The sequence below is a fragment of the Oppia nitens genome, unplaced genomic scaffold (genome assembly GCF_028296485.1).
Source record: "Oppia nitens isolate AA-2021 unplaced genomic scaffold, nextdenovo-longstitch-racon4-pilon3 scaffold3_pilon_pilon_pilon, whole genome shotgun sequence".
NCBI lineage: Eukaryota > Metazoa > Arthropoda > Arachnida > Sarcoptiformes > Oppiidae > Oppia > Oppia nitens.
In genome coordinates this window covers 58456-79006 of record NW_026533221.1, presented here as the reverse complement: position 1 = coordinate 79006, position 20551 = coordinate 58456, and the positions used below count along the sequence as shown (strand labels likewise).

At 23.8% G+C, this 20551-nt stretch overlaps 4 protein-coding genes across 5 annotated transcripts; 2 read left to right on the top strand and 2 right to left on the bottom strand.

Annotated features, from left to right (window-relative positions):
* Positions 1-872: 872 nt before the first annotated feature.
* On the top strand, positions 873-4075 carry LOC128958877 (ABC transporter G family member 23-like). The gene is made up of 5 exons (XM_054304837.1): positions 873-940; positions 1074-1541; positions 1661-2395; positions 2483-2982; positions 3785-4075. Exons 1-5 carry the CDS (start codon positions 925-927, stop codon positions 4073-4075), a joined length of 2010 nt encoding a protein of 669 aa, XP_054160812.1. The 5' UTR covers positions 873-924.
* Positions 4076-4649: 574 nt separating this feature from the next.
* Positions 4650-8958, bottom strand: LOC128957533 (alkylglycerol monooxygenase-like). Its single transcript, XM_054303308.1, has 7 exons — positions 8929-8958; positions 7789-8075; positions 7048-7175; positions 6308-6563; positions 5658-6230; positions 5479-5561; positions 4650-5370 (listed from the first exon to the last, which is right to left on the bottom strand). The coding sequence occupies exons 2-7, from the start codon at positions 7957-7959 to the stop codon at positions 4938-4940; spliced, it is 1644 nt and encodes a 547-aa protein (XP_054159283.1). The 5' UTR covers positions 7960-8075; positions 8929-8958; the 3' UTR covers positions 4650-4937.
* Positions 8959-9208: 250 nt separating this feature from the next.
* LOC128958876 (adult-specific cuticular protein ACP-22-like) lies at positions 9209-15111 on the bottom strand. The gene is made up of 3 exons (XM_054304836.1): positions 15103-15111; positions 9761-10637; positions 9209-9246 (listed from the first exon to the last, which is right to left on the bottom strand). Exons 1-3 carry the CDS (start codon positions 15109-15111, stop codon positions 9209-9211), a joined length of 924 nt encoding a protein of 307 aa, XP_054160811.1.
* Positions 14955-19618, top strand: LOC128957467 (zinc finger protein 704-like). 2 transcript variants are annotated; one of them, XM_054303232.1, is made up of 6 exons: positions 14955-15231; positions 15756-16326; positions 17599-17717; positions 17804-17973; positions 18138-18244; positions 18729-19618. In XM_054303232.1, exons 2-6 carry the CDS (start codon positions 15800-15802, stop codon positions 19579-19581), a joined length of 1776 nt encoding a protein of 591 aa, XP_054159207.1. In that variant the 5' UTR covers positions 14955-15231; positions 15756-15799; the 3' UTR covers positions 19582-19618. The 2 variants fall into 2 exon arrangements, with proteins under 2 accessions (XP_054159207.1, XP_054159208.1); XM_054303233.1 differs by lacking the exon at positions 14955-15231 and adding an exon at positions 15366-15537.
* Positions 19619-20551: the final 933 nt, after the last annotated feature.

Below are 20551 nucleotides of genomic sequence, written 5' to 3'. Positions count from 1 at the left end.
TATTATTATCTTATTTTCCAATGTATTGTACAAAAAAAAAAATAAATAAATTAAATGATGACATGAGTCATATGCGCATATAATTATTTTTAAAACAAACTTATCAAAAATATTTTTTTCAAGTTTATAAATACTATTAATAATTTATTTAAACAAATTAGTATATAAGTATAATACAATTAATTTGAGTTATTTATTATTAAAAATAAATTTATTAGATTTATGCCTATTTATGGCAACTATAATATATTAAGTTTAAAAAATATAATTTTTCAATATTGTGTTGTTTTTATGTGACAAATAAAATGACTGTTTTATTATTATAATGATTGTCAACTGATTTTTTTTTCAGCTAATCGTATAGTTTTTGAAATATATTTTGTTTTCAATGAAAGCAAAATAAAAACCTGTTTTTTTATTAATAATTTTCTTTGTATTTTTCCAATAACTTTCCTCTGATTTTTAATGTATATGTGTTTCACTAATTATAGTTTAATTTGTAACTAATTTTTTTGTTTGTTTGTTTGTTTCATCAAAATAAACTTTATATCAAAGTTTTTTTGTGTGCAAAGTTTAAAAAAGTTAATTTGTTTTTTTTTTGAATAAATAAATTTGACATAATTTAAGCACAAATTAAAAAATAATAATATATTAATTTATTATTTATTTAAAACATATTAAGTTGTTTAGTTAGTAAACAGCTTAATTAAAATAAAAATATCAAATATAAAAATGTCAAATGTAAATGAATTTTGTAATATAATAATTGATGAGAAACTAAATAATAATAATAATAACAGTAATAGTAATAATAATAATAATATTAATACTAATAATAATGATTGTAATAATTTATTGGCTGTTGATGTAAATAATATACATTTTGGTTATAGAAGTAATCATCAAGTTTTGAAAAATGTTAATATGAAAGTACCCATTGGTAAGCAATTTTTGAATAATCTTTATATTAATAATTAATATAAGATTTTTATCTTGAATTAATTAGTTTTATTTTTTAATTAAATAACTTAAAATAACTGATTGATTGATTGATTGAATAATTGAATTTAAAGGCAAAATATTTGCATTGTTGGGACCAAACGGTACGGGAAAGACAACCTTAATTCGTACGATATTAGGCCGACTACGGTGTTCGTCGGGTTCGGTCAAAGTTTTCGGTCTGAGAACCGGAACACACGAATCGGATATTCCCGGACCGGGGGTCGGCTATATGCCCCAAGAGTTGGCACTGTTTGAAGAGTTTACAATAGCCGAGTGTCTTACTTATTACGGTACAATCTATCACATTGGCCGGGACGATATCAATATCCGTATCGATGCCCTAATCGAGTTGCTAAACTTACCGGAAAAAACACGGCCAGTCGGCCGGCTAAGCGGTGGCCAACAGCGTCGGGTATCGATTGCCATAACAATGATACACAAACCGAAACTTATAATACTGGACGAGCCGACTGTCGGTGTCGATTCGCTACTTCGGCGCCGTATTTGGGATTATTTAGAAGATATTTGTAAAAATTTTGGTCAGTTATTAACAATTTTAACATTTTTTTAGCTGAATACTGATTTTACTGTATTTTTTAAAATAGAAATTTAATAATAATTTGTGTTTTTTTTGGCTAAAAATATTGTTTTTTTATAGGCCAGACAGTAATCATAACTACCCATTACATTGAAGAGGCACGAAGTGCGTCGACGGTTGCCTTTATGAATAACGGAACTATACTGAAACAATCGGATCCCAATCTATTGATGTCTCAGTACCAGTGCTCGACACTGGAGGATGTTTTCCTCAGATTGTGTCAAACAGATATCCAGCGCCGCAAGAGTCGGCAAATTGATCCGGCAATATTGGCCAACAATTTCAATAACGATAAGTCATCGAAATCAGATGACACCAATGATTTGATTCAAAAACACGACTCAAAAGTATCCAATCAGCACGTGTTCAACAATTCAGTGTTTGATTTGACCCGTATTAGGGCCATGTGCTGGAAATACTATACCCTAACCAAACGTCGGCCGCTATTTCTGTTCGGGTTTTATTTAATACCGATGATTGCATTGATAACAATGAATCTGACAATCAGTAAGAGTCCCTATAATATACCGGTAGCCATTTATAACCAGGATGTTAGCAATGATGGCCGACTGTCCCAATTGTTTATCGACTCGATAGACAAAGATTATATAGCCCTCAACTATTTTACCGATAACCAGTCGGCCTACGATTCAATAGTTGCCGGCAAAAACTCGTTGTCCATTGTTTTTGGTCAAAATTTTTCGGATGCATTTGAAATCCGAGCCAACGATCTGTTTGATTTGTCCGATGACGAAGTGGATGAAAGTGGGATCAAAGTGTATATCGATTTTTCAGGTATAGTAATCAATCAATCAATGGATGGATGGACTAATGGACAGTCATTTAATTTATTTATGTTTATCTTATTGCTCTATAAAACAGATGCAGCTATCGGTGCCTTTGTATTGAAATATCTATTGCAGGCATTCAAATCATTTTTGGATAGCCTGACCGTAATGTTAGGCAAACGTGACCTGTATCGGGCCCTATCGCCCATACATATTGTCGAAACCATTTACGGTGATTCCAGTCTCGATGTTACCACACATTTTGGTCCATCAATAATGATTGTATTGGCACAGGTACTACCCATGGTATTGTCAGCTTTTCAGATAGTAAGCGACCGGAAAAACAGTAGTTTCGAGCGGGTATTTGTGGCCGGAGTTAAACCCATCGAGTATTTCATAGCACATATGTTACAGCAATTGATTATGTCGGTTGTGTTGGTCATCATGTGTATGGCCATTGCGTTTGGCGTCTTTCAATTGACACAAATTGGCAGCTATTTTGAAATTTTTATTATGCTATTCCTCCAGACAGTGGTCGGCATATCTATTGGACTACTCGGCGCTCTGGTTATGGCCGATGAAGTATCAGTTGCGGTAAATATTTATTTTTTTTTGTGTAAATTTTAATTAATATTGTGATATTATATGATTTTTTTTAACAATTTAGTCATTTAAGGAAAGTTTAGTTAACTATGCAATTAAATAATTAAGAAAACCTTATTATTCATTAGGTTTATTGCATTCATTTGTATTTTTTTTAAAAATAATTATTATATTTAAAACAAAAAATTTTATTACTTTTTCATACTAATTGTTATTTTGAAGTGAAAAAAAACATTTACGTAGATACAAAAAAATTAATATTAATATTTTTTTTATACTTTATTTAAGTGTAAATATAAATATATGAATTGCAAATTTTTTTATATTACCTATGAATCATGCAATTGAATAATTTTAATATATATTTCTATATATTAGTACTGTATTAGTATTAGTTTTATTATTGAAAGTTTTTCTTTAAAAAATATATTAACTATTAGACAATAGCATTGAAAAATTTTAAATAGTTGCACTTGGCTAATTCCCCCCTCTCTGACCCCCTCAACAAACAAATTAAACAATATATTGATAATTTAAAATACATTAACATTTGCAATGATGACTAATAGACATGTATTGTATTTAGAAATATTATATATTTATAATATATTATATATAATATTTAGGAAATATATTAGAAAATTATTATTATTATTATTATTAAGTCTATTAGACAGACACTTAATTTTTATAATATTTAATATTATATAAAATTAATGATAAATTTTAACCATTAAATACAATTATTTATTAATAATTAAATATTTATTATTTTATATATATATAATTATAGGTCAGTATATCTGGATTTATGCTTCCCTTATGGATAATGTCAGGTGTTTTATGGCCATTGGAGGCGATTCCCGCATATTTTCTCTATGCATCAAAACTAAGTCCCATAACAATACCATTAGAGGGCATGCGATCAGTTATGTTGAGAGGCTGGTCATATAACCGGCCAGTTGTCTTCTATGGCTATTTTGTTAGCTTATCCTATTCACTAATAGTCAGTCTATTAAATATTATATTATTTTATAAATTTACTGATAAGGCATTTACATGGAATGTATGGAAAAGTTCATAATTATATTTGATATTTTATTATTATTATAATATATTTTTTTACAAATTACTTTATTTACAAATAATTTGAATATTTATTGATATACATGTACTCTAAATAATTATTTTTAATATGTAGTACTAGATATAATATTTAAACTTTAATGATAGTATAATTGCATATAAAATTGCATATATTCATTACATAAAATATTAAGTTTTACATAATTTAAAAATATTGTATTTTTTATAATTATTTCATATTTTTTTAGTATAAACTATTTATATTGATATAATATAAAATAATTAATGCTGTTTTCCTATCTATTACTGGGTATACAATTAATTAAATTTTAAAAATAAAAATATTATTTATTTAAAAAATGATTTTTAAATTTTGATTTAATATTTATTAAATTTGTAGTTAGTATTAATTGTAATTAATTAAAATGTATAAAATAATATTTTTACATATACTGTAGTGTTTATTAAAAAAATGATACAAAAATAAAACTTAATTCAATAAACATTATTATTAATACTTTTTAATTGCGATTAATACAACATTATTATATTAGTAAAATAAAAACCCTGTTTTTAAATAAGACGACCCATTGATTAATTAATATAATTTTTTTTGTTGATAATTAATAGATACAAAAAATTATTTAAAAAATATACGTAATATTTAAAAAAAACTGAGCATAGATTTGATAGTTTTGCTAATATATACAGTAGTATTGATATAAGATTATACTGATATAAGCAAAAGTGGTGTTTATATAATTAGTATAATAACATAAAAAAGTGAGTATTTTTTATATATTACTAATAATATCAAATCATATATCAAATAGAGGTATATTTGTATTGATTGATATCAGTTAAAATATAAGATAATAGAAATCGTTAAACATTTTGATACAACTGTTTAATCTAACCATAAATGCTATACCAAATGGTATTGACGTTAGCATCAAAAATGCTATAATTGCCATAACTTTGATTGAATTTTGCTGTAATACCGATGAGGTTTCACTTTCGACATCTTTACCGCCGCCGCCGCCAGACTTATCGACAATTGTATATTGAGTGGTGTCTTCAGCGACTGATTTATTATGAGCTGAACACTGTCTACAACTATAGACACACCAGACTACTATGGATATGATATGCAACAAACGTATGGACCACATGAGCACCTGTACCATTGTATACTGTGCCGGACCAACTTTCCAATTGACTGATTCAATAAGGAAATAGTCGAATAAAAAGTAGGCTAAACATCGGGTAATTTCTAGCGGGGCTGTCCATGATCTATGAGATTGTAATTTGTGTTGATTATAAAAAATTATTTATTAACAAATAATAATAATAATAATAAATTAAAAAAATAGGACCCTGATAAAATTTTCAGACACTAACCGATTGTCGAAAATAGCTCCAAATGATGTCAAGATATAAATTATATACAAAATAGCCAAAAGTCCTTTTTCTGGTGAAAATCGCTAAAAATATTTGATTTAAAATTATTGTTATTTGTTTTTTTTAATGAATTTGAAACTATATTTTTATATTAATTTAATAATAATAATATGGCTTACAATGTATGGATGTTCAGCTAATATGTAAAATCCGAGTACAATAACTATGCCATGTATAGCAACATAGCATTTCTTCCACATAGGTATGTATGGATCCCAACTGTATTTGGGAAGTGTCCGATCGGGTTCGGGTACATCCTTAATGTCGCCCAATCTGGGCTTACCGGGCATCCATCCAGGTCCTTTGAACAGTGCCGACAATTTATTACCCAAACCATCAACCGTTTGAAACTTATGCCAAACATCCCGATAGTAACCAAATTGTAAGATCATTGAATCATATGTTTCGGGTGTGGGCGACACTACACCAAATACTATCGACTCTTTTTCCGTTTGATGTGTGCCAAACATACGGTCCCATATCATAATCAATGCGCCATAGTTTTTATCAATACAGTACGGATTTTTGCCATGATGTACCCGATGTTGACGCGGAGTATTGATAACGTATTCAAGAAATCCCAGATTACCAATAACCGAGTTGTGTAGCCATACCTGATAGATTAGACTGAACTGGACATGAACCAGTAGGATAGGTGGCGGTACAAAAATAGCCAGTGGTAGGGGAAACACCTAATTATTTTTTTTGATTAAAAAAAATTAATACTTATTAAGTAATTAATAATTTATTAATTATCAAACAAACTGACCGCATATATAAACAAATCGACAACAGAGTCCCGGATGGTTGTCGTAATGTTAACATCTTCGGCCATATGATGAAACTGATGGGCAGCCCATAGGATGTTGAACTCATGAAGTGCCCGATGTGTCCAATAGTAGGTAAACTCGACCAACAATAAGGATATAATCCATGTCCAGACCGAATGCAACGGCAGATCCAATAAGCGATAGTTTTCGTAAATCAATGTGAATATCGTTACCGAAGTGGTCAACAAAAATACTCTTTGTTTTTGTTTGTTTTGTATTAAAAAAATAATATATAAATCAATTAGTTATTTATCAAAAAAAATATATTTCTATAATAAATATCATAATTGTTTTTTTCTGTAAACAAAAATATGAATTTATATTTCATATGTTATTATTTGGTAATAAATATTGTTTTTATCTAATTGTTTTTTGATAGTCATTATATAATTTGTTTTTTATTATCTTAATTTTGTTAACTTTTTTTAAAAAAGGAATATTTCTAATATTTAATTATAATTTTTTTTTAAATATTTAAATTATTTGTCGTAAAAAATTCCTAATATATTCTGAATATTATATATATAAATTATATCATTAAAAAACACATTTTTCTAATTTGTTATAATTATTATGTATGAAAGTTATCAAAATATTTGATTATGTAAATATAATTAAAATAATGTAATGTATTTATTAATTGCTACTGTATAAATAATTATATTAGATACAGGTATACCTCATTAATGTAAATATAATAGCAGATCCGGCATTAATGATATAATCCTGAAAACGGGATAAATCTTTGCGCTGAAAGTATCGGATCAACTGTTCCAACAATACTAAGATACCGACCACTGGTGTTAACTATAGTATTATAATATAAGAAATTAATTGCAATTTTTTTTTATAAATCCTAGTTTTTTATTTAGTATTTTTGTTAAAAATAAATTTAATTACTAGTAATAAGATTTTATCAATTATATTAAAAAAAAAATATTATATATTTGATAATTAAACTAACATTAAAAAAAATTAATCAATCTTTTTTTTTGTTTCAAATATATAATTATTTCGAAAATTTTTAAACGCTTTTTGCTATTGAGAAATATATATATAATTTATAATTAAAAAAAAAACAAAACAAGATTTGAGTGATTGAATGTATATATTTTAATATTATCAAGGTTTTATTATTATTAAATGCTAAGTTTACATTGATAATTATATTAAATCAGAGATTATGCTATTTTTATTTTTATTAATTTATTTATAACTAAATAATAATAATAATCACTAGTTAATAATTTCAGTATATATTATAAATTCCAGTACAATCCAAATAAATTTTTATTGTAGTTTTAATTTAATTAATTTTTTTTGTAATAAACTATTATTTATTATATTACTAACTATTATACAAAAAAAAATAATAATTTTAAAACTTATAATATTTTATATAAATAATAATAAAACTTACGGTCACTTCATAGTCTGGCACATCATATGGATTATCTTTTGTTGTCTCCATCGGTGACATTATATAAAATAGTGATAAAAAATCTTTGATAACCTGAACGCTAGCATCTTTGGCGCACAGGCCTATACTGGTGGTCAGTGTGCCGTTTGTTGTCACCATTATCTGATCCATGTCTATGTTTATGTTAATAGCTTAAGTCCGAACCCACATAAGCTAACACACACACACACTTTACACTGAAATTTGATTATTTTTTAATTGAAAAATCTTGTGTCTGCCTCTCTATCCTTCAAAATCATTAAAATTAAAAAAAATTAAATATAAAGTATATGTTTATTAACGACATTCATAGTGACGATAGTGAAAGTGTTTTGTTTGTTTAGTATCTTTAATTAGTTACACGAAAAAAGGTAACACCAGTTATATAGTTAATAGTTATTATTATTATTATAATTATTATTATTATTATTATTACAACTAATGAAATACGTTTTTCAAGTATTATTAATAATAATATGATATTTTGTTTGCAAAATAATTTTATTTTATTGAAATTATTGATTCAAAGCGTGATTTTCAAATCAATAATTTATTTTTATTATAAAATAATGTTAATGTCTTTTATTTTTTTATTATATTTACCGGTTCATTGAATATTCAATTGATTTTCAATTAATCATTGATTATTAATGAGCGCAATAAAAAAAGCTAAAAATAATGTGTATATATATATGTATGTATTTATTGAATATGTATTTACAATAGATCCAAGCTCAGATGACTAATATATGGTAATTTAGTTTTTTTATAAAATGTTTAGTAATTAATATTTTTATCTTAAAAATATTTAGATTTACTTTATAATACTAATATTATTTTATACGGTATACAATATAGGTATTTTGAATATATAGATTATAAATACTGATTAGACTATATAAACAATATATTGCATTTTATAAAAAAAAGTATTAAATTAATATCATTTTTAAAAGTTTTTATAAAGTAAATAATAATATTAAATATTTAAATATAAAAGCAAAATATATACATAGTATAAGTTATATTGTAATTAATAATTTTGTTAGTTTGTTGTTAAAAAAAAATATTTTACTATTATTATACTAGTATTATACATACCCGGTATGTCCTTTTGTATCATATTATTATTATTATTATTAAAAGTTATTATTTAGCAAAAAAAACAAAAACAAAATTATTACTTATATATTTATGATATTTTGCAAAATGGTCTTTTATTATATATTATTATTTTAAATAAATAATATATCAATTTCTATTAGCGTCATAATAATCTTTTAAAAACTTTTTCAAAAAAAAAACAGTACCTATTATACTGTTTATATTGAAATGCTTAACACAAAATTACAAAACTATAAAACAAATAAAAAAATATTATTTACAAAAGCAGTTGTCCTTCAAATTTATTGACAATTTCTATATATAAGTTGTTATTTTTAATAAATATAATTTATATCTATATATATAAAAAAAGATGTACTGTTTTATTCAAAACATGTATTTTATTTGTGAAAAATAATAAGCCAATCTATAATTAAATATAAATTATAATTTTATTATTATTATTGCTAAAAAAAATTATTGGACACATAGACGCATAATATTGTAATTCACACATAATTACTAAACATATATAATATATTAAATTTATTATTATTGCTAACTAAAATATTTTTTTAACAAAAATTATATTAACATAAAGTTTATATTGAACTATCTTATTATTATTACATTATTATTATTTGTCATTATCTTAATAATAATGATAAAAAGTTATAATATAATGTAATATCAATAATACAAACAATACTGTACATAAATACGGGAAAAAGTTAAATTAAGTTAATTTTTAATCAAAAATAATAATTTTTATTATTATTATTATTATTATATCGATCAATTGGCATGGGATGATCAGAGTAAGCCATACTGTCCCATTTGCTATGCTTTCCCGACGCACTTCCATATAATTGTTGACCTCCCTTTCCTCGACTACCACTACCACCGCTACTACCAAAACTATAACCATATTTTGCAAAACTTTCGTCACTAGACACCACTTGTTTACCACCCCTTCCACGTCCACCTCCTCCTCCACCACCATATAAACCATTGTTATTGTTTCGACTTATTTGATGGCTATCATCACCTTTTGCTACAATAGTCTGTACGTCTTCATTGACCGGCCGGATCTCTTGAATGATTTTTCTGTACGGTGTTATTATCTCATGGATCTCCTGGATGACTGGTTTGTTGACCCGATGGACAAGCTTATGGGGTTTATCGTCTGATGACGTATGCTGGACATCTCCCTGTCCTGACTGGTGACTGGACAACACTTTCAGATCGCTTGAAGCCGATCGAAAATGCAGTGTTACCGGCACTTTACTGGCACCCACTTCAATCAACTCTCCCTGTATGGGAGTTTGCGGTATATCTAGCTTATGTATCTGAACCGAATGTATTGTTTTGATTGCAGCAGGAATTGCATGCCCACCACCACCACCACCACTACTACCAGTTCCTCCTCCACCGCCACCATAGCTACCAATTCCCTTAACATAACCATCAAAACTTCCTCCACTTCCACCGCCATAACTGTTACTCATGCCATATGTCATACCATTGTCGCCGCCGTGACCTCTTCTGCTGCCACTATGTCGACCTAAGCCGCCTCCACCTGTACGACCCCCACCTCCACCGGAATAACTATTACTTCCAATATAGCCGGGTATACTGTAGGCACCAGTTTGTCCACAATGTATGACATCAGATATGCCGATAATAGCCAAAGTTGATATTAAAATCTATAATAATAATAATAATAATAATAAATTATTTTTATTTATTTATATAATTATCGATTTATTAATTAATAATGATATATAATCTTTTTTTTTTAATATAATACTTATTACATTCATCTCTAATAATATAATATTCATATATTATAATTAAAGTTTAATACTTACTTTAATAATCATCATTAAATATATATTAATTATTAATTAATATTATAATATGAATAATATTTATATTAAATATAGTACTCAAACAGAATTTAATTAATAATAAATTATTTCAAACATATAAACAGTATTTTATTTAAAGGTTATAAATATGGATTATTTTATACTTTATTATATATTGTATAAATGACTAATGAAAGTATTAGTGAATATATAAATAAATTATTTAATACTTTATTAGAAGAATAATCTAAAAGATTTAAATCTAAAAATCAAAATATAAAGAGACAATAGATTTAATATACCTATGATTTATATACACTAAAAATTAATAGCAATTTTGATATTATAATAACCAAATAGGAAGAGCAATAATTAATTGAATTCATTATAAATAAATTAAAATAATTAAATGTTTTACTGTATATATGAACAAATTAAATTAATTAATTTAGATTATTCAACTAGAAAATAACATTAAAAAGTTTTTTTATTTAATTTTTATTATCAATATATATACTGTATATACTAAAAGTACAAAAGTATTAAAAACATTTAAATATAATTTTACTAAAATATTTATGTAGTTTAAGAGTTAGAAAAAAAACAATTTAATGTATCAAATATTTTATATTTAACTATTATATTATATGGTATTTATCTAAATTAATACACACAATGATTGAGTTAAATAAATCAATTTATAAAATTGGGTTTTCTCTTAAACTTATTTATTATTTAAATATTTGTTAGTTTTAATAATTACATCTATTGTAGATTAATAGTCTTATTGTTATTATCATATTAAAAATTAAACCATCATATTATCTAAAAATAATATTTTATGTGTAATACTATCTAATAAAAAATTAATGATTATTATATTTATTATTATTATTATATTATTTGTTACAATAAAATTATTTATTTTGGTGTTGTCTAATATAAAAACTATTTTTTTAAATGTTTAATTTTATGTATGTTTTTGTTGTCAATTATAATCGAAATGAGATCATTAAAAAATTAAAAAAATACTAATAATGTTTGTGTAAATAATAAAATTATTACAAATGTGCTAATAATCGTATAGAATATAACAATCAATTGTTTTTGTATTAAAATAAATCATTTAAAAACTTTTTTAAAATTATTATTATTATTATTAACCTGATTATTCAAAAGATAGTATGTTTTTTAATTTATATCAATATATTATTAATATATATAATACTTTTTTTACTATTAATATAATTATACGTATAACTCATGATTTATTTGATTAAAGTTAGTTACAATAATAATATTATGATTAATAATAATAATGCTGAATAACAGAATAAATTGTATTAATTATTTATTACAAAACAAAAATAAGATAAATAATTTATATTATTAAATGTTAGTGTACTCTACTATACATTTTATGAAAAATATATCAAACTATAAAATATTAAATAATAATAATAATATTATTATTTCTAATTTAATTGAAAAATATTACTCTATAAGTTATTAATATATTAATCTATAGGATATATAACAGATTATAATGTATTTTATCTTAAAATTAATTTAGTTTAATTATATGAACAATTAATTTAAAAAAAAACACATTTACAAAATTATTTATTTTAGATAATAATTGGAGTGCAAAAATTATAAAGTTCAGTTTTCTAATATTGATAAATTTATTATAGTATCATTTATTTTTATAAATGACATATAATGTTATCAAGTACATAATGTACATACATTTTTTAATTAAATAAATTACATAATCAAAATTGGAAATTTCTATTTAATTGATAAGGATAATACTGTATATTATTAGATATGAAATACTATTTTATAAAAATAAATAATCATTATATTTATTATTATTATTATTATTTGCTATAATATTTATTTTGGTGTTTTCTAATATAAAAACTATTTTAAAAAATATTATATAATAATAGTTTTATTTTATTTATGTTGTTTTTTTTGTCAATTTAAATCGAAATAAAATTATTAAAAAAAATATAGATTAGAAATAATAATAATAATAATGTTTTAGTAAATATCAATAAGTAAAATCGTAAATATATAAATATAACAATCAATTGTTTTTATTAAAATAAATCATTTAACTTTATAAAATTTTTTATATTATTACTATTAACCTGATTATCTAAAAATAAAATTAAAATCTAGCAAACAAAAAATTAATATAAATATTTTTCAATAAAATTATGTTATAATTATAGATATAAAAATTAAATAAATACTGCTAATTATTAGTTATTAATTTACTAAATTAATTAAACAAAAGTTGATCTTTGTGATTATCTATTTTATCAAAAAATATAATTGTTTATAAAAATAGCATTAAAATAAATAGTTATTAAAAGTATTACAATTTGAAAAATTATTTATATTTTCTGATTATAATTATAAACATTTTTTTCTGTAACACATTAAAAATGTATTTTATCTTGAAATTAATTTAGTATAATTAATTATTAAAAATTATATGAACAATTAATTAATTAATTTAAAAAAACACATTTACAAAAATATTTTTATATAGATAATATAATAATTAAAGTAAGTATTAAAAAAAATTATAAAGTTCAGTTTTCAAATTAATATCATTAATTAATTAATACATGTAGTATTGCGTATATTTAATATATATATAAATCAATTATATTGATAAATTTATTATAGTATCATTTATTTTTATATAAATGACTAATAATATTATCAAGTACAAAAACACACATTTTTAAAAATTAAATAAATTACATAATCAAAATTGAAAATTTCTATTTAATTGATAATTAATTATTATTATTTATATAATGATGTTTTATATCTAAAAAAATATATATTACAGTTTAATGCAGCTTTCAATTTGATGATAATAATAAAAAAATAATTAGGAAATTAGGTAAGTGTTTAATTTTAATTATCATCTAGTATACATTTATTAATAATTGTATATGCACATGCACATATGTTATTTTTTTTAAAGCAATAAAATTGTGATTATTAAAATTGCAATATAATCAAATAAATAAATTGCCTATCTCATATTATTTTTATAAAAAAAATATAATAACCCCTATAGTTTTCAATTAATTAATCTAGACGTCCTTTAAGTATGTCATTAGTCTATACTAAATATACAGGTAATATATGCCAATTAACTAATTGAAAGTTAATTATGTGTTAACAATATATAGTTTAAGTCAATTATATAATATATATTGACTGTCAAAATACTGTACACATAAATAGTTTTGAAAACAAATTTCAAACAAAAATTTATGGCATATTTACTAATGTATTGTCATTTTTAAAAAATAATTGCATTAAAAGTCTACTGTATGTGTAAAAGTCATGTGACGTTTACGGCAGCAATAGTGTAGCCAATAGTAAATTGGGACACATTTTAGTCAACACATTGTTGTTTGCGATCATATGATGCCATTGAACACAACTAACTACTAGAGTGTTGTATGGGGTTTACTATCATTAGTATTAGTATTAATATAAAACATATATTATTACTATTTGAATGAATTTATTATTATTATTTTTAAAAATATACATAAATTAATGTTTAATTGAAATAATTTTCTAATAATCAGTTATGTTTATTAATATATATACTATAATTAATTTAATGTAAATCAATATACAATACATGTACAATCATATAATATAAAAAGGTCCTAATTTATTTCTAGCCATTTACTAAACAATATTTTTAACTGTAGAAATTTTTCATTGAAGTTATTTGGGAAAATAAATTGAAAAAATTTATCAATCAAATAAAAATTTTTAACAAAAATAATAATTTTTTTTTGTAACAAAAGAATAAAATAATGTTTAACTAACATTTAATTTAGTTTTTTTAGATAATATTAAAATTACTTTAAACTTTTATTTAAAAAAAAATGTCCCATGTTTAGTGTATAATTTTATTTTTGTAGATTTGGTCCCTTTATGTATGGAGCTATCGGTGTATAATATACATGGGTTATACATAAAATACAAATGTAGACATCTATAGATAATTTATATTATTTTTGGCGCACGCGTACAGTGTGTCACTATGTGTTTGATCAGTAACTGTAAGGTCAGTCACTGGTAGGGCTTCTCATACAACACCTATACTACAACTACTACTACTGCTGTACTGTACTATAGCCTTAACAATGCTATACAGCTATATAACAGCTGTACAATACATACAACACAACAACAACAACAACAGCAACACATATTGTATATACGCTATGAATGTTTGACAAACAGCTGACATTAAATCCTAAAAAAGTAGTAGTATTTAGACAATAGACTCATTGATATACTATATATATGTTTGGACACAACCTATTCATACTAAATGACCGACTGATACACTGTATGTATAAATATAAATGTAAGTTATGGACAGTTTGTTTTTTTTTGTTATTTAACTAACTATATGTATATATATATATATWTTTATGAAAATTGATCATATGTATACATACCTAACCATATACAGTATATTGTATGTATATATTTTGTGTGTGTGTGGATACGTGCTTATGTTCACAACAAAAAAAAAACTGCCAGTGCTCATTGCTATATATGCTATATGTATGTATATGAGCATACTACTAATAAATTGTATGGTACCTAGATGAAATAATTGTGTGTGTGTGTGTGTTATCCCCATTATAGACCACCATGATACTATTAGGTATATGTATAGTGTCTGTGTGTGTGATTTATTTTTTAACAAAATGATCATGGTTAAAATTTGATGGTTGTTAAAAAATTATTTATGTACCGTATTTGTTGACGACTATATAATATTTATAGATTTTTATTTTTTCCCAAAATAATTACTATATTTAACATTAATATAATTATTACTTATATATTAATAGTTTTATTTTATTTTTTCCAATTATAAAGAGATTATGCGATTATAATAATTAAAGTAAAAATAAAATAGTGTGATGTCTTGCGGCAAACGATTGGCTAAGCGGTCAATAGTGGGCACTCGGGTTAGCGCACCGTTTGATGGCCACTACTTTTCCGCAGTGATTACCCGCGTAAAGAGCGGTTCGCCACTGGACTCAGTGGACACCCTTTATAGTGTACTATTCGACAGAGCTATTAATGGTCGGCGAGTTTTATTAGATTTTCGGGCCAATCAGCTGATTGGTTCAGGTTTTCAGCCGATAACTGCCGTCACACTCAAAGCCGGCCAAAAAGTCTACATTACGTACAATGGACGAGAAGTATCGGCTGCGGTCGACTCGCACGACCCGTCGTCGGCGGCCAATGAAGTTTCGCTAATAGTCGATCAACCGATGGTCAACAATGATATTTGCGTCCGACTACCTCTAGCCGAGTGCCGATTGAATGAAAGTCGCAAATCTGCTCGACTTCTTGAATGTGATACCGACTACTCAAAGCTGGCCAATGATGGCCATCACACCCGACAGCGGACCGCATCCATAGACACACCAAACGCTTATAAGTATGACATTTGATTAATATATGTATTATTATTATTATATGATATACTAATCTATATCTACTAATATATATATAATTTATATGTAAATTTATATTTAGGTAAAAACCATTTGTGTAATTATTAAACTTATGTTTTTTTGTTTTATGATTTATTACATATATATCAAACTAAAAATATGTTTATCTATTTTTTAAAAAATATTAAATTACTAGTGATATATCAAAATGCATAGCGATATATACACGCACACCGTATATATATATATATATCGTATAACTTATTATTATTATAGACATTAATCTAAATAACAGAAAGTTTAATAATAATAATAATAATAACAAACAAGAAAATAATTTATTTATTTTTTTTAAAAAAAAGATTTTATTATTAAAACTCCATTTTTCTTTCAAAATTTTTTTTATTAGTTATTATTTTTTTTATTAAATAACTGGTTTTAAAATGTTTTTAACGCACATTAATTAGTTTTTAAGGCTAAATCGTGCCCTAATTTTCAAGTTGTTTGGCAACTATTTTATATTTATATATATTTTTGTTGTTTTGTTAAACCACTGCTATTTTACTACTATTCAACTCTAATGTGTCAAACATTTAAATCACTGTAATTTATTTTATTTTAAACTAATAGGCACTTAAACAGTATACACTAACATGCTTAGTTTATGTTTATTTACTTATTTTTATAAAAAAAACTTAAAAATAAAAATTTATTTATAAAACATAATGATAATATTAATATATAATAATTTTACCGGTATAATTATTATTAATATTATATAGCATTATAGAAATGTTAAAAAAATATAATACTTTTATATATAAATTTATTTTTTGTAAAATTTTATAATTACATTAGATTATTAAAAAAAAGCAAAATTGAAATTATCTAGGTTAGGGAAAAGTTAGCATTTTAATTAACTTTTTTGAATTAATGTTGATACTTTTTTTTATTATAATGATAATAATAATTATTATTATCATTACACTATTGGCACATTGTTTCAATAGCACTAGATGAAATTTTATTTAATTAGCATGACTAGTTGCAATTTAAACAATTAATTTTGATAATAAAATAATAATAAAAAAGTAATTCGTCATGCTATTTTTTTTAAAAATTATTGACATTAGTAGCTTATGTATAGTTTTTTTCTAATTGATTATAATTTTTTTTACATATGGTATTTATAAAAAAAAGATTTTTACAATAATTAATACTTAATTTATAATTAATTAATTAATTTAATTAAATAGTAATAGAAAGCGAAGACCCAGTAATGTTGACGACGACGACGACTACAATGTTATGGACGACTGTATGGCTGCGATGGTACTCATGAGTCTGTCTTGTAGTCCAAAATCACCATCAATTGGTAATAATATTATAATAATAGATTTTTTACAATTATGTTACTAATTAACTCCTTAATTAATTTAATGGTTTGTTTGTTTTGTTTAGACACTCGATTGAAAAAGACATTACCGGCTAATACAAAACAAAAGCTTTTTAATAATAATAATAATAATAATATTACCGGTAATTATAATAATAATGAGAGTTTGACTGATAGTGTCGATGAAGGCATTGAAATGGACGATATGATTGCATTTGCTTTCGATGATATCAAGGTATTATATACTTATCATAATTAATAGTTTTAATTAAAAAATAATAATAATATTAAAGTTTTATTGCTTTTTTAAATTATCTTTTAACATATATATATATAATTTTGTTTTTATTTTTGTTTTTAAATTACTTAATTATCTTTATTATAATGTTATCTAAATAGAGTCAAACAACAAGTATGATAATATATAAGTGTACATGGCCTGGATGTCGATTGCAATATGAAACGTGTGACCAAATTGAGCAACACGTGCGCACAATGCACCTGGGGTAAATTAATTGCAGTGCAATTATACTATATTATTATCATTATTTTATTTATTTAAATTTTAAATTTTAAAATTTTAAAAAAATAAAATAATATCCGGTACAATTTGTTGATTTACACACAACTACATGATATAGTAGATGAATGTATTTTTTGGGTTAAACCTTGAAATTACAGTAGAAATAACTATTTAGTTGTTTAAACTATTATAATGTGAAAAAAAATTAATTAGATATATATAAATTTACACCACAAAAAAAATAAAATAATTATTATCTGTTAAATATATATAATACAAGGATATTAACCAAAAAAAATTATATTAACAATTGACAACAACAACAAAAATTACCGGTAGTTTTATAAAGCGCTCTATAGTTTATAATATTTTTTAAACAAATATTTTTTTTAGTAAATTGATTAATAGGTTATTTATTTTTTAAAAAAAAATAAAACAATAATCACTAATGTTATTGACATTAATAGGAAAATTGGTGATAATAGCGATCGCGAGGAAGAGTTTTATTATACGGAAGTCGAGTTACGCACACAATCATCAAAGAGATCATCAATAAGTAATAGTTCGTCATTTAGTACGACAGAGTCATCATCGGCGGAGTCATCGCCACATCCATCACCCGGTCCTCAATCGCCAGCTGCTGCTGTCGGCTCTGGTGGTGATCATAACTGTTGTAAATCTGATGAAATCCAGTCACCGATACCGTCACCGCATGTATTCACTGCTGGTTGTTGTTCATCGTCTGCACCGCCAATAGTATGGCATCATCTCAACGATCACGAGTATCTGAAACCATACTGTCGTCATCAGCAGTCGTCAGCACATCAATCATCACTGCAAACACCGGCAAACACTGCTTTCCAATGGTTTGCCGGTAATATTAACTCAAATACCTGTTTAAACAATAATAATAATACTATTGATAATAATAACAATAACAATGGGATGACCACTTTGCCCATTAACATACCGTCGTCATCATCATCATCACCACCAACAGCAACAACAACAATAAGCACACCATTTAACGCACAATTGTATTCAATGTCAGCACCGGTATCTCTAAACACTGATGATAATCATCATCAGCTATCGAAATCATTTAACAAATATATCAAAATGAATAGCACAACAAAAGTTGGTGCCATTATATCAAAGGGCTTATCATCTAATAATAATAATAATGTCATCAAACCATTAGCTGCCAAAAGAGTGAGAGGCGAGAGTCGTAAATGTCGTAAAGTCTATGGTTTGGACAATAGGGACAACTGGTGTACACAATGTAAATGGAAAAAGGCGTGCACCCGATTTACCGATTGATTGACCAATTGGTCAGTTATTATTAACCATTTGGCACACAGTTATCTAATCCAATATATATATATATTTATATATATATATATATTAATCAATCAATGGCTCTCAATCTTAATCTAATCTTAATGAAGCTTTCAAACGAGTTTTTAATATATATATATATATTATAAATTATATATAAAATAATATAATATAATATATGCATATCAAACATGCTTAAGAATCATACATTATTTGTTATTATTATTATTATTGTAAATAATAATTTTTTATGAATTATAATTTTAATATTTTTTAATTTATTTTTTAAAAAACAAATGTTATATTAATAATATATTTACCATATATACATTTTTAAATATACATTATTATTATTATCAATATTATCAACAAATGTCATAATTTTTGTTTTGCCACACATTTATTGAGATTACAAGTTATCGTTATTATTATTATATTAAAAAATACACGAATATTGAATTCATTTTATTGTTGCTAATTAAACATTTTAGTATTATATGATATCATTTTTTTCTTTTTAATTGATTAAACACATGTATTTTATAAAAAAAAAACAATTTTTAAAAATTTTTTGATTTTAAGTTTATTGAACTGTCTATTAGACTTAAAAAACAAACAAAAAAACATTAATACAGTTTATATGCACTTTAATACATTGAAAGTAATTTAGTAGTAGACAGACAAACATACATAGAGTTATGTTTTTATTTTATCTCTAAAAAATAAAATATAATAATAATATAAACTATAAATATTGATGATAAAAAATATATCAAAATATTTATATATATTTTTTATATAGATGATAGTATTTCATTGATAATACAGTATACACTCTATATACTGTTATTTAATTAATTATACTTTGAACAAACTTAAAATTATTTGAAAAAATTACATTTATTAAAATATTGAATTAATTATTTATATATATATATTAATATATTATTAT

Excerpts from the sequence above, each read along its gene's own strand:
- LOC128958877 (XM_054304837.1), top strand. Across the intron at positions 2,396-2,482 it reads AGTGTATATCGATTTTTCAG|ATGCAGCTATCGGTGCCTTT; the intron begins GTATAGTAATCA and ends TCTATAAAACAG. Across the intron at positions 2,983-3,784 it reads CCGATGAAGTATCAGTTGCG|GTCAGTATATCTGGATTTAT; the intron begins GTAAATATTTAT and ends ATATAATTATAG.
- LOC128957533 (XM_054303308.1), bottom strand. The coding sequence starts at position 7,959 with ATGGATCAGATAATGGTGACAACAAACGGCACACTGACCACCAGTATA. Across the intron at positions 7,176-7,788 it reads TGCCAGACTATGAAGTGACC|TTAACACCAGTGGTCGGTAT; the intron begins GTAAGTTTTATT and ends ATAATACTATAG. Across the intron at positions 6,564-7,047 it reads ATTATATTTACATTAATGAG|AGTATTTTTGTTGACCACTT; the intron begins GTATACCTGTAT and ends ACAAAAACAAAG.
- LOC128958876 (XM_054304836.1), bottom strand. Across the intron at positions 9,247-9,760 it reads AAAGCATAGCAAATGGGACA|AAATTGTCAATAAATTTGAA; the intron begins GTATGGCTTACT and ends ACTTATATATAG.
- LOC128957467 (XM_054303232.1), top strand. The coding sequence starts at position 15,800 with ATGTCTTGCGGCAAACGATTGGCTAAGCGGTCAATAGTGGGCACTCGG. Across the intron at positions 17,974-18,137 it reads TTGCTTTCGATGATATCAAG|AGTCAAACAACAAGTATGAT; the intron begins GTATTATATACT and ends TTATCTAAATAG. Across the intron at positions 18,245-18,728 it reads GTGCGCACAATGCACCTGGG|GAAAATTGGTGATAATAGCG; the intron begins GTAAATTAATTG and ends TGACATTAATAG.